The 14518-nt window shown below is 50.3% G+C and overlaps 1 protein-coding gene across 1 annotated transcript; it reads right to left on the bottom strand.

The window, feature by feature from the left end:
• Positions 1-5549: 5549 nt before the first annotated feature.
• Positions 5550-14326, bottom strand: enc1 (ectodermal-neural cortex 1). Its single transcript, XM_047045153.1, has 3 exons — positions 13940-14326; positions 10420-12254; positions 5550-6569 (listed from the first exon to the last, which is right to left on the bottom strand). Exon 2 carries the CDS (start codon positions 12246-12248, stop codon positions 10473-10475), a length of 1776 nt encoding a protein of 591 aa, XP_046901109.1. The 5' UTR covers positions 12249-12254; positions 13940-14326; the 3' UTR covers positions 5550-6569; positions 10420-10472.
• Between the last annotated feature and the right edge of the window lie 192 nt (positions 14327-14518).

Genomic DNA, 14518 nt, shown 5'->3' with positions numbered 1-14518 from the left:
GAGGCAAGCTAAGTGGCACTAAAAGCCACTCTTTAAGCAGTTCATAATTACGTCCTGACGACCCTAAACATTTTTTGTCAACATGAAAGGGTCTGATAGAGAGCCCTATCATATTCCACAGTTCATGTGGCGTTTGGGGTTTGACGAGGTAAAAGGGGGGTTTGAAATGTGCAGCTGTCGCAGGAATGAGGTTGTGTTGATGCTGTTGTCTAGGCTGCAATATGGAGCACACAGCTTAACAGAAACCACGGTTGCTTATCGGTGAGTTTGTTTTCAGACCTTCAAAAGGATTGCAAATCATTTTCTCTGAGCTTCATTTCAAGATAGCTGGCAAGGTGTTAACTGAAAAACAGGGTAGTGGCAAGTAGGGTGAAGTGCCTTGCCCAGGGACATAACATTGTTTGGCACGGCCGGGAATTGAACCAATAACCTTCTGATTGATAGCCCGATTTCCTAACCGCTCAGCCTGGAGCACATCTTTCACAATGGAGAACACCCTCCATTGTAAAAGGCTGGGCATGTTTGTGGAATGTCAGACTGATTTATCCTTCTCAACGCTACTTCATAAGGAAACAACTGGGATTCTCTTCAACAAGGCGCAGTGAACATCATTTCCTTTTCCTGTTTATGCAGGCTTGTGTCCCTCATGCCACAGGTTGTCTGACTGACAGCCAATTAGGGCTTCCGTTCAGGCGCGACGTCTCTGAAGCAGTGCCGGTGTCTGGGACACGGCGGGGCAGGATTAAGGAGCATCCTGGGGCTTAGCCAGTGTCAACCATGACACTGATAAACACTGGAGTCACACAGACACGAGCTGTGTTCATCTTTCTTCCTCTTTCCTCCTTCTCCTCGCGTCCTTCCCACGACACACGGTCCCCACTCCTTACAACCCCCCCTCCCGAAACACACACACAAATACACGTATTCATCCCCCCCCCCCCCCCCCCCCCGCCCCCCCCCCCCCCCCCCCCCCCCCGCCCACCTCACCCCCCCCCCCCCCCCCCCCCCCACCCACACCCCAAAGAGAGAACAACAGACACCGGAAGAGTCTGCGCTGGGCTTTCGTAATGTTTTTTCAAAGCTCTTTTGAACAGTGGACATTTGAACATTCCGAGTGAGGCAGTGAGAGAAGATTCAGCCGAGGTTAGCTGGCTGTTCGTTGTTTGCTGGAGCTCGATTAATTACCGGTGTCCTCGGCCTGATTGAAAATCACTTCTGAGAACATTGAGGGGGTAAATCGTTTTCTGATTGGAGGAGGAGCTCAATCAACGGCCTTCACGTGAGAGATCTGAGAGTACAAATGACGGCGGGCGGGAGAGAAGGAAAATCTGTACAATCATAAGAACCAAAGAATGACGAAGTAAAGAACAAGATGAAGTGGAGAGAGAGTGAGAGATAGGGAGGGAGGGAGGGAGGGAGGCGGGGTACTGCACCAGCTGTCTCTTCCTCTCTCCCCAATGATTCTCACTCCCATTTTCTCTATGTCCTATCTTCATTCCTCTCTCTCTCTCTCTTCTCTGGATGTTATCTCTCCATCTGTCAGGTGATCCAGATAAGCAACCAGGCTGGGGATTGGGAGCAGAGCACAGCCCAGGCAGCAGCCTTTCTATTCCAGCTGCGGGGGGGGGGGGGGGGGGGGGCCCAGACCAGGGGCTCAAGGGGCAACACTCCCAGCCAGTGTGGCTGACAGCTCGGCCTCACCTCTCCTCATCAATAATAGAACTGGATGTACTGTACTCCTGTTTCTTCCTCCTCCATCCTGAGAACATCTGCCAAGCCTGCCCAAACCATTTCATATGAACAATGGCTCGTGCTCGATATTGAATTTTTCCGAGGTTTCAGCCCGGTGTTCAGTTTTGTGCGCAAGAGCACTGTCTCACTGTACGTGACGTGGCTTGAGATTGGAACTGGAAACTCCTTGAGGGATTCTGGGAAGGTTTTCCTGTGTGATGGTGTCAGCGGTCCCCTTGCCAGCAGGTAGCAGGGCTGGCTTGGCTCTGTCACTTTGTGGTGATGTAACTGGGGAGTAAGAGTTAGCGCAATTTAAAGGCCAGCTCTCTTGACTCAAATCAGCTTTGACAGTAGTCTGTGTGGGTGTGCGTGCGTGTGTGCCTGTGTGTGAATCAAACCTACTCGACGACCTGGTGACAGCAAAATTAGGGTTAAACATTTTTTATGGGTTGTGGGGACACAGTGACAGCCCAAGGTTATGAGCGTCATTATGCTTCCAAAGATGATGAACCTTCTTTGTTTATTATCGCTGCCAAGATGAACTGAATGTTAGGAAGACTCAGTCTTGTGGTGAAGGCAGATTCCAACTGAGATGTTAAGAGGAGCGAGACCCATTTCCTGGTAGACTACTAAGAAAGACATTTTGTATTTCGTATGCACTACAGCCCTCAACCAAAGTTGATGGATATTTACATCAACTTATATTTATATTTACAACCTGGTGACTCGACTCATCCTCATAGGGTCTTGCTTAGCCTAGACACACTTCTACCAAGGCTCTAATGAATTTTACGAAAGGATTCGAGACGGACCCAAACCAAACACAGACTTCACACTGACACAAGATCATTTTTAACATTATGGAATCTCACATTCCCTTTATATTTCACAGGGCTGAAACGGCGTCCTGACAAACAATGCTACCGCTCAGACCTGCCAACCACTGTGCGTATTTCCATCAAGTCATGTTCTTGCCCCCTGTGAGGTTAGTATTTGGGTACCGGTCAGCCGTCCTCGTGGTTTTAGGAAAGGAATATAACATGGAGAGCTGGACTCTGCAGAGCAGGAGGCAAGTGGCTGTTTACTCAGTCTGTATCCCACTAATGAGATGGCTAACTTGTTAGCGAATGACCAGAGAATGGTAAACATAGAGCTAGCAAGAGTGGGGAGGCTAATTTTCCTGTTGAAAGTGTTAGAGAGAAATAGAGAGAGAGAGTGAGGGAGAGAGAAAGAGGTGGGAGGAAGGGAGGTTGAGAAAGATTTAAAAATGTTCATGTCACATCCCGCCCCCCACCCCCCACGGCCCCCACAGCTTAAAGAAAAGGTCACGGTTGCCAGGGTGACACAAGAGAAATAAAAGAGGAAAGTATCTTGCAGTGTTTTGGCCCCGTTCCGGAACAAGGAGCAGACAGAAGCCAGAGGCGTAGATAAGATGATTTCACTCTTTCTGTCCTCCACAAAACAATGGCTGAGGGGGATAATACTCTGGTATGAACACTGCAGGACAAACCTAAGCCCACATTCCATGTAAAGCTGCCTGACTATTTGAAACATGCAATAAAGAACCAGAACTAGGAGCTGAGTGTTTTTTGGAATTAATGCGGTGTGACGTTTTTATTCCTTCTGTTACTCATTTACCTTTAACAAGTCTTCCTTCCGAATTAATTTTAAAAACACTTTGATAGTTTATGATAGAAGTTTGCCCCAGGAATTAAATGTTGGCTGAATATGTCATCTTGCAATAGCTGGAGTTTTTGTGTGGTTAACATGTGATTGTTTATTCATCACATTATGTTAGAATGCAAGAGTTAATTAAAGAAGAAGTCTGCAGTACAATTGAATTACTTCAAAAAAGACCATTAAGTTTACAGTCAAGAGGAAAAACTCTTGTTTATTTGCCATGAATTTCACATTGTGAAAAGAATCACATGTACAAAACAATGCCATCTAAAAAAATAGAAATCAAATCAAATCTTGACACGACAATAAAGGAACCAAAGCACATTTGACGGTGTTTTTAAATATGCATACTGTCTGAATTTACATTAATATTTTTGCGTATATGGAAAGCCAGTCTGTGTAAAAGACAGGGAGCAGAGAGCTGTCCTATGTTCAGTGTGTTGAGTCAGTTGGGTGCGTAAAGCAAGAGAGGGAGACCACAAGGAAAACATCACTTAACACTTGCGCGTGAATAGCAGGGGGCATTCACTGTAGACTGTCTCTGTAGCTTGAGTTCTAAAGGGAAGGAAACCCTCTCCTCTGATTGGTGAGGTTCAGCAGTGTTCTGAGGACAGCGGTTCAGGGGCTGACATCAAGGGAGCCAATGAGGTCTCCGGAGAATTCTTGAAATCATTGGTGTTTTGGGGGGGGGGGGGGGGGGGGGCAGTTCCAACAATCAGTTAGGAATGTTGAGTTCTACCTTTTTAATTCTGAAGCATGGTGAATGGATTTGCTGAATCCACCCGAGTGTACATCCAGAAAAAGAATAATCCTCAACTCGCATACCTAGTATTAATAAGGTATAACAGATTTACCAAAGTTCAGTAGTTAGGGTTGAGATTAGCTAGACAGACGTAACAGGCAACACACCCCAGGAATCCATGACAGGTACCTAGTTTTAGATGCAAGTATTAAAAGACATTCTCATTTTTTGGGGGGTCTTTTGAAAACCCTATTCGCAATGTTTTTTTTTCATCGTTTTTTTGTCGTGCATCAGTGACACAATGGTGAAAAAGCACTGCGGTGACTGCCCTTTGTGAACACAGCGAGCAGGGTTCAATGACTTAACTACCCTCTTCCTTCTCCTCGCCCTGCCCTTCCTCCTCTTCGTCTTCATTCTCAATGTGACTCAGGGGTCTGTCTGGAGTTTGGGGACGTGTGACACCGTACCAGCTGTTCCAGGGGACAGCTGCCGTCACTATGCATTCCTGACATACTTGCTGCGGCAGAGGCTGTTCCGTCAGGATCCGAGCCCGGATCGCGGTAGCTTCTCTAGCGTCCTGGCGGCCAGTACGTTTTTAAATGTAGAGTAGTTGCTAGTTCTACCGTATGGAGCCTCTGTTGCATCGAGGATGGGGTTGGTTTGCCCCACCTCAAAGGTGAATACGGTCCTTTGAATGAAACCGAGCTTCGAGAGAAGACTCGAGCATCGAGAACGTACGAGGAGGCGGCGATGAGGGTCCGCCCGCATCAGGCCATCTACGGCATCGGGCCCGCAACTTCCTGACCCGGCCACTTGCACCCTGGGTATTCTGAGCTATGTCCCCCTTCTGCCTACATCTGACCACACTCTGACCGTCTCACCCACCTCCCCCTCCCCCCTCCCCTGACGGAACAGAAGGGAGATCAGCCATGCTCCCTTGGAAAACGAACAGGTTCCACTTGGGAGCAGTTGAACTGTGCAAAAGAAGCAGCTCAAAAAAGTTTGATAAAACACATACAAAAACTGGGCCATGCATGTAACACCCCAAACAGACATTCACGTTATGTATGAATGCAGGCAGAGATTAAACAATAAATAGGATTAAACATTTGGAACATAAACAAAATGAATAGTTTCATATAAATTAAGAGGACTCCGTCGGGTTACCAAGGTAACTCGATTCTTATGACCGTGCAGCTAGCTCGGAAGAAGTTCTGAATCGTCGCCTCAGCCCCGGGGAACGTCCATCAGTAGTCAACGAGACCGTTTCTGTCATTGGAGCTTGAGGTGAACTGTCAGTCAATACAGTATCATGTGCGCACTGTCTTGTGCCATTCTGCTGTGTACCTGTGTGAATGTTCAGCTGTCTGTACAGGGCTGGAGGGGAGATGGGGCGGGGGGGGGGGGGGGGGGGGGGGGGGGCAGGTGGGGTGGTGGCCGTGAGGGGCTCTCAGCTTCACCTTAACAGGCATGTCAGGGCATGATGAGATGACCCCCCTGCCCCCTCCCCTCTACCTTTTTGTACCTTCACCTTTCCACCCCACCACACCTCCTGCGGGGGGTGTGACTGGTGCCGGGCCTCCAGGCTTCTGAGGAGGTGGAGGGACAGCCAGGGCCAGGGCCAGTCAGACTACCCCAGCCCTCTGCATGGTCGGCTGGCAGGAGCAGATCTGATGCCTACTCCTCCCAAATGGAGAGATCCTGGAGTCTCTCAGTCAAAGGAAAGAGAGGAGGGCGGGAAGGTAACTGTTAGGGTATCAGCCGTCCGAACCGATCAATGGCAACCACTCCGTTGTTCCTCCATCCTTCATCCCTCCGTCCGCCCTTGCGCAGAAGGTATATTTTTATTTTATTAACTTTTATATATCGTAGTGAATAGCCATTACCGGGTCGGCAGTCTTTCACGGCAGGACGGAAATAAAAGGGGGCAGGTGTGATAAGTGTACAGCGCTGCTATTAAAGGCTGAAGAGCAAAAGCATGATATGTAAAGAGTACAACAAGTTCTTCTTTTTAGAACAAGCAGCAGGTTGTTTGGTGTTGCTGAACATACAGCACGTCGAAAGGTTCCCCTCAGAAATGCGTCAGGGTTGGTTACTTCGAACCCTGGATGACACCGGCAGAAATGGAAAATGACATCCGTCTGGTCACGGGTCTACACAGGGACACGATGGTTCTGTGCTTCCATGGATTCTGAGTGGCCACTGTGCCACCCGCGAGATAGGCGCGTGTGTGTGTGTGTGGAGGGGGGGGGGAAGGTGTGTGTGTGGGGGGGGGATTATCCCATTGTTTCTGTTGTTTTGAGAATAAAGGAGAGAGATCATGTAGATTTGATTGCACAGCAAGTTTAAGAGGGTGCTTCTTCTTCTTCTTTGTCTTCACAGTTTGAATCCAGTGGATGATGCAAAACAGGGAAATCTGAGGAGAAAGAGGAGAAATAGGAGAGAGAAAAAGGAAAAAAACAACAACCATTAGACTAACCCGAGGGATTTGTGTGTCGACATGAAAACAAGCAACTTACTTAAGAGGTCAGGAAAAACCTTCAGTTCTTTACACAACCACCTCACTCAAAATAACTCCACAACCACGTTGGAAAAAGGACGGTTCGAACACGTTTCTCAACAGTCGAGCAGCGCTAAGACAAACTCCAGACCTCTTTGCCTTTTCCCACCCCTCTCTTTTCTCTCTCCTAGAGTCAAACCAAAGAAGATAGCCCATGATCGCACCTGTTCCTCCTAAGCCATGTGCCAGAGACATCACGCATTAGGGACTAATGGCCTTCTCTCCGAACGAGCCCGGAACTTTCTCCATTCACTTTTTCCCCCACTGCCTGTTGGGATGGTCTATCGCTCTCCTTCCACCGCTCACATTCCTCAGATATGAACTGTCTCTTTTCAGTTCATAATGACTTTTTGGCCTTAAAAGCTTTTCTGCTTTCTCATCTTCACCCCTTATGGCACAGATGGTTTATGGCCCCAGACCCACCCCCTCAGCCCCCGCCTCCCAGACCAATATGTAATGTGAGTCTGATATCCATTTTAGAGACAGCTTGTCCCCCATCTCTCCTCCTTAACGTGAGGTCCTAGGGGGGCAGTTGATCTTACCACTGACAGTGGTAGCCGAACACACGCATGTGCATGCACATGGACACACACACACACACACACATACACACACATGCTGGCTCCCGCACACCCCCCCCCCCCCAAATGCACAAGCTCACACATTAGAAGACATCTCGTGCCAGCTTGGCCTCCATGGAGATCCATTTCCATGTTGGCTATCGAGGAAGATTCCGGTTTCACCGAAAGAGGAATGGCGACAGGCAGGCCTCTCCATCTCCGACCTCTATATCTTATCAGAAGCATCTGTTAAATGGATGAGGGAGCTAGCTACCAGACGAAGACGAGCCATAATTCCGTTAGGAGTGTCGGGGGTAAGAAGAGGAGGACTGGAGAGGAGGAGTCTCCGCTCAGAGGAGTTGGGTAAGGGGACAAGTTGGAAGACATACAACCAGGAGACAACCGTCTTCTGTTCTAGTTCTGTAGCTTGTAGCGGGCAATTCCACTGCTGTTGTAAAGCCTTAAAACATGAATGGCTGGCCAATAACAATGCAATTGACAAGGGGCTTCTCCCTGTACGCACAGACAGCCTTTCACAGTCTCGGCGCTGTCAGCCATCATGACTGGCAGACCACCAATTAAGACGTTTAGAATGAAATAAGCTGGCTTAGAGACTGCACTGGCTGCTGTTAGCTTGTAGTGGCTTAGAGATGGTTAAACCCTTCTCTGCAGACAGTCTCTCTCTCTCTCTCCCTTTCTCTTTCTTCCCTTATCTCGGCCCCCCTTCCCTCTACCTCTCCCCCTCCCTCCCCCCCCCCCCCCCCCCTCTCCGTCCTTTCCCCCTTCGTTCTGTGTCTCTCTCCCTCCACAGAAATGAGTCACAGAGGGAAAAAGGGTAATACAGAGAGCGTTTCATCTTGGAAGGGCAGAGCCTTAGTATCTAGGCAGTGAAGTGAAGCTAACCCCGAGCTTCCTTCCTTCCCTCCCTGGCTGGCTTCATCACATACTGTAGAAGACAGGAGCACGCCGGACAGCTGGGCAGTCATGCTTCTCCCCGCTTTCTCTCTCCAGCTCCCTCTGCCTTTTTTTGCCGCTCTCTCTTTTTCCTTTCTCCCTCCCTGCCTTTTTCCATCCATCTTACACTCTCTCTCTCTCGCTCCCACTATGTTTTCATGAACTGAGGTCAGGACACCATTTCAACAGGGTCTGCAAAATGATATGGGCTGCTGTTTGTTTGTGTGTGTGTCCTATGCACGTGTGCTGGTAGTAAGTGTGTGTGGGGTGGAAAGCGAAAGTAGGATTATGACACCAAAGCCTGCAGTGTGCAGACTGAGCAGGCAGGGCCGCCCGTGGCCGTGCTCCACATCCGTCTGGCCTGTTTATCATCATCAGAGAGAGTGAGAGAGAGACAGAGAGAGACAGAGAGAGAGACACAGAGAGAGAGAGAGAGAGAGAGAGAGAGAGAGAGAGAGAGAGAGAGAGAGAGAGAGAGAGAGAGAGAGAGAGAGAGAGAGAGAGAGAGAGAGAGAGAGAGAGAGAGAGAGAGAGAGAAAGAGAGAGAGAGGGAGAGAGGGAGACAGAGAAAGCTACACTTTTGAGGAAGATGGGTGTGGGGGTGAGAGGGAACATGCTATTACAGGGGCAGCACCAAATCACAGTCAACAGTCACTTCCAGCCCAGGCGCTCTTACTGTGTGTCTCCGTGTGTGTCTGTGTATGTAGAATTAGCCTAACCCATCCCAGTCTGGCTCATAAGCACCGTGAACCCAGCAGAAGATGATTGATTGTGGGCGAGTCTCCTCAGAATTCGTGTAGCCCGCTAGCATGTAGCATATCTAATTGGCTTCCCTCCTCTCCACGTGGGGGAAATGTCCCCCACAGGGACAATAAAAGTATCCTATTATGTTTCAATTACCGCACTCTGCCCCTCGTCCAACCCCACAGGCTCATAACTCACTTAACCTTCTCACACACTCGATCCCAATCCCCCGCCCCTCTCCACTAGCTCGCATGTGTCGGATGGCTGAGCGGTTAGGGAGTTGGGCTATTCATCAGAAGGTTGTTGGTTCGATGCCCGGCCGTGCCAAATGACGTTGTGTCCTTGGGGCAATGTCCCGGTACTTAGTGTAAGTCGCTCTGGATAAGAGCGTCTGCTAAATGACTAAATGCAAATGTGAGCCCTTTCGGTCTGTACTCACAGACGGACACACACCCTAACGCGCACATGCACAGTCACACGCAATATGCTACGCACACAAGTATCCTCTGCCATGACAGCAAAAAACCGTTCTGTGTTATAGTTGGTACTTTAGCAACGCAGACAATACAGAAAGAAACAAAGGGGGCCGAGCGGAGCCGTCTCTATGGCGACATGATCGGTTTAGAACAATGTGCTCTCCTGCTTCAGCCCTCCTCTGCCGTCCCCCGTGACGCTGTCTACGCCTCACCGCAATCCCCCACAGGCGACACAAAAACAATCCTGCTGTCCAGGAAATGTGCGAGCCATAGCCGCACGGCCGGGCGCATGTGCACATTCTCAACTGTGTCGTGCCACCGACGGGACTGTCGTCGGCGTTCTCCTCGTCGTTATCATCCTCGTCATTATTTTTGACATCATTGCTCTCCTCAATATCGTAATGGTCACATCTGATAAATGTATCCCTTTTTTGAACCTGAGGCAACCCTCTCATCAGTGGGGCTAGTCAGGCCAGTCCCAGTCACTGGTGGTTTGTCTGAGAACCAACAAGACGTCAAGAGGAATTAAACAAAGGAAGTAGTTGAATACTGGCTGATTGGTTAGCATTCCAGTTCCAAACTGGCCAAAACCACATCCCTAATTACTATATCAATACCTAATGTGCCTGATTCAATAGCGATATTTGCCCCTTGTAAACAGGGTGATGTTTTGACAAGGTTCAAATGTCAGCTGTCCGGCGGCTTGGATCATCTCTATTTGACCTGGGAACGAGCTGTACTATCCCTTCCTTTCCTTCCGTGTGAATCTCTGAACCAAAGCAGCCAATCTATATTCAACCATGTTTACATGGAAATATGACAACAGGATATTGTTTCATGTTTCTCCTCTCGGCAGAGCCAGCCTGAAACCTAACCGTGTTGCTAATACATTATGCATAATCCTCATTCTCTCCTCTGACAGATAACACACAGTACGACAGAAGAGAGGCGGCAGTCGACTGATCTCCATACCTCATGGGATGCAGGCAGGGGGTGTTGGCTTGGGCAATCCCAGCATGCCTCGCTCAGGCAGGCAGGTGTTTCCAGGTGCTGACGAAGGCGGTGGGGATAAGCGAGTAGGGCACTGTGGTGATGCTATTCCAGGCATCCAGCGTCGGGTCGTAACAGTCCAGCGTCTTGCAGCGCTGCGTGCCAAAGTACCCGCCCACGACGTAGAGTTTGTTGCCCGACGCCACCGCCTGGCAGCTCATCCGCTTGGCCGTGACGTCGCCCACCTTAGTCCACTGGTAGCTGTCGCTGCTGAACTTGTAGGCCGAGCACGCCGAGAATTCCGTGTCGCCGCCCATGACAAAGATCTGGTTCCCGAGGACAGCGGCGGCCGTGTAGCGCCAGGGCTGCGGGCAGGAGGCGGGCACCGTCCAACGGTTCTCCTGCGGGTCGTAGCACTGCACCTTGGGTAGCTTGTCGTGAGTGACGCTGGTGCCCCCGAATGCAAACAGCTTGAGTTTGACGCTGACCACCGCCGCGTTGCTCACGCCTTCTCTCAGAGGGGCCACCATGGTCCACTTGTTGGTCGCCGGGTCGAACTGCTCCACCTGTTTGAGTGACACCGAGGGAGAGGCCGGCAGGCAGCCCGTGGCCGCGGTATGGCCTCCCACCACGTAGAGGCAGTGTTTCAGCTCGGCGGAGCCGTGGCCGAACCGGGCGATGAGCATCGGTGCCGCCTTGGACCACTCCTCCTGCACGGTGTCGTAGACCCACACATCTTTGGACACGCCGTTCTCCGAGCCCCGCCCCCCCGTGACGTAGACCTTGCAGCCGATGGCACAGGCACTGAACTCCTTCCTGGGGCTGGGGATGTCCGCCTTGGGGATGATCTCCTTGGCCTTCTGGTCCACCAGGTAGAGCTTGTCGCACATGAAGGTCTGTCCGCCCAGCAGGAACAGGGCGTGGCTGGTCTTGCGGGGGCGGGCGCATGGGCTGTTGACCACGCCGTCGTTCTGGAGGATCTTCAGCTTGCAGCGGATGGCCTCGTCCACCAGCTCCTTGCTCTTCACCTGGGCGTTGATCAGCTCCTCCGTGGAGACGTTCTCCATGAGGAAGATGGCGGGCAGCAGCGCCAGGCGGACCGTGCGCAGCAGCTCAGGCAGGCCGCAGTGGCGTCTCTCCAGGTCGTAGTTCACCCAGTTGAGGGCCGCCTCATAGACCAGCCTCTCGTCCTCCGTCTCCAGCTCCTCGTGGGACAGCAGCTGAACCACCATGTCCTTGGGGAGCTGGAGGAAGTCCTCCGTCTTACAGATGGCCGGGAAGTTGCTCAGGCACATGCCCCAGGACAGCTCCGACAGCTTGGTGCACTGGTGGGCGTCGGACAGCAGCAGCATGCCCAGGCAGTTGGACGGGTGCAGGTTCCTCTCCAGGAACTCGGCGCAGGCGTCCCGGATGTCCTGGAACTCCAGCATGTCGCCGGCCTCCAGCAGCGACTCGGCGTTCTCCTCGTTGATGACGACGCGCGAGGAGTAGGCGTAGTCCAAGAGGAGCTCCAGGACCTCGGGGTGGATGGAGTCCCTGAAGTCCACCTCGTTGGCCTGGCTCTCTCGCAGGCCTCCGCTGAACATGGCCTCGAAGTAGCGGCTGCAGGCGGCGAGCACGGCGCGGTGGCAGGGGAAGGAGCGGCTGCCGGCGTGCAGCAGGACGTCGGTGAAGAGCCGCTGCTGGCGGAGGGCGTTGAGGTGCATGAGGACGCTGTCGGCGTAGGAGGACTTGTGGAACAGGTAGATGTTCATGGAGCCGGTGCTGGCCCGCGACTTGCGGTTCTCATGGACGCAGACGGACATTTTCATTGAATCCTGAAAGGTATTAGAGAACAGAGGCATTGTCTTGAGTGTGTGCCGTGTGACTGAACGTCCAAGGTGACGTTCCATGGACATATGTGAAGCGGTCTGTGACATTGCTCGTAAAACACATAAACATTTTGATTTGATTCGACAAGTAATATACAATACCGATACAAAGGGCAATTTGAAAGGGCCTTATACCATAAAAACATAGGGACATAGATTGGAACAATATGGAAGTAAGCCAAGCCCTGGTAGACTGTATGACTCATCTCTGTACTAAGTCCAGAGGAGGGAGAGCGAGGCGTCTTTGGCCCTCATCTCATTCTGAATCCACAGGCGCTTGTCTCATACGATCAATATCAGCAGGGTCTCTCTGGACTGAGCAGAGAGCATGAGGCAAATGCCAAAGACGCTCACGTGTCAAACCGAGAGGTGCTGGATGATGTCATACCTCACATACATGCACACATATACACACACACTTCCTGACTGATGTCTGGCTGGAAGCTGACTAATCATTACCAGGTGTCAACCGAGATGGAGAGAGAGACAGAGAGTAATAGAGAGAAAGACAGAGAGAGAGAGAGAGAGAGAGAGAGAGAGAGAGAGACAGAGAGTAATAGAGAGAAAGACAGAGAGAGAGAGAGAGAGAGAGAGAGAGAGAGAGAGAGAGAGAGAGATGGCGAGATAGGAAGAGAGTTCGGGAAAAATAGAGAAAGAGACTAAAGAGAACTTTCAAAAGTAAACACTGGCAGTTCAGCCATCCAATCAGGAGGAACAGGAGTGAAATGAGCACTATCACCGGGCAGGACTTCAACATGTCTCGCAAAGTAAACGGCTGCCATCTGCTTGTCTGAAAGTGCATATTCAAATCTAATCACTCTTGATTGTCATGTAACTGATACAGGGGCTACAGTCCCCAGCCGGCTGTCCCTCCCATCCCTCTTCCCTAGCTGTGGGTTAATTGTGTTTAAGCCAGCAGCCAGAAGCTCAACGGCGCTGAAACTGTCGCTTGGTGAATTGGGACATTAATGACACATCAGTATGGCTGATCCATCGCACCTGATGCCTTCTGGTTAATCCATTTACACAAGGAGCATCTGGGCAGGGTGAGAGCAGGCACTGCTGAGTGTGAATTAAAACCAAATGTCCTTCCTGTGCACTGGGGAAAGGGGCTCCTAGGGTGATGGGGTTAATGTGCGGGTTGATGTGTTATAGGCTACTTACAAAGGTAATCCAATCTGTTGCCTAGACAGATGTAAGCCGAAGGATCATATGAACCGATCAAATATAAGATGTGTGGATATAGGCTTTGCAAATTCAACTGAAATCCATGCAGCATGAATCTAAATCAGTTGTTGGGAGCTTTCAAATGAGTGCAACCCATCTGTCACATAGAGGGGTGGTCGTAAAAGCTCAATAAGCGGCAATTGTCTAAAAATTTCGTTTTTGACGAACTGTTTAATATCTAGAGTTGTTATGAGAACAGCAATAAAGGATGGCAGAAAAACCCCAACATTACATGGAGACGTAAAGATAAACATACGTGGGGCGTTTCCTGTTCCACAACAATTCTTACCTATGTTTTCAGTTGGAATTTCAGTCAAACAACGTATGGATCTCATCGGTTCTCTTGGTGCAAGTAAGGTACAGATGAAACCTAATTGGCAGTCAACTGTATGAAAATGCCTTACCTCTTTAGGTGAAAGTAGGAGTTCAATTCTATCCCCTTTATCCCTCGAACATGCCACCGCTGGAAGAGCCACAATGATGGATCAGCCAAGCCTCTTGTGCTTGGGATTGTGCGCTTCTTGGTTATCTCGCCTCAGTCGCCTGGGCGGAGGAATCGAAACGTAGATTTTCAATTTATACGAGACTTGTCTCTTTGGATGTATCCCTGACTCCTCCGACAATGAATCCAAAGGGTGACACCTTAAACGCAACGAACTGTCCCGTTTAAATAAATTCTTCCGTACAGATATATTGAATCGTAACGGTTAGCCTCAAGTTGCTCCTGCTGAGGTGCTGAGCGTTTGTGGCTGTGTGCGAGTTGCGCTCGGGTCTTCCCTCAATAAAATCAATGGGTGTGTTTATAGCAAGGGGGAGGAACATTCAAGGATTTAAGTCGAGAAGTGGGAGGGTTATGCAAAGTAGTGTGGTTTCTGCTGGAAGTAAATGGCCCTTGGCCCTCGTGGATGCTTGTTAAAGTACGAACAGGTACATTCATATCTAAGATTGTGGTGACTTGTCCTTATTTACTGTAATAAAACCAG

Source organism: Hypomesus transpacificus, chromosome 22 (assembly GCF_021917145.1).
Source record: "Hypomesus transpacificus isolate Combined female chromosome 22, fHypTra1, whole genome shotgun sequence".
Lineage (NCBI taxonomy): Eukaryota > Metazoa > Chordata > Actinopteri > Osmeriformes > Osmeridae > Hypomesus > Hypomesus transpacificus.
Note: the sequence above shows the minus strand (reverse complement) of the source record. Positions and strands in the feature narration are given on the sequence as shown.

Excerpts from the sequence above, each read along its gene's own strand:
- enc1 (XM_047045153.1), bottom strand. The coding sequence starts at position 12,248 with ATGAAAATGTCCGTCTGCGTCCATGAGAACCGCAAGTCGCGGGCCAGC.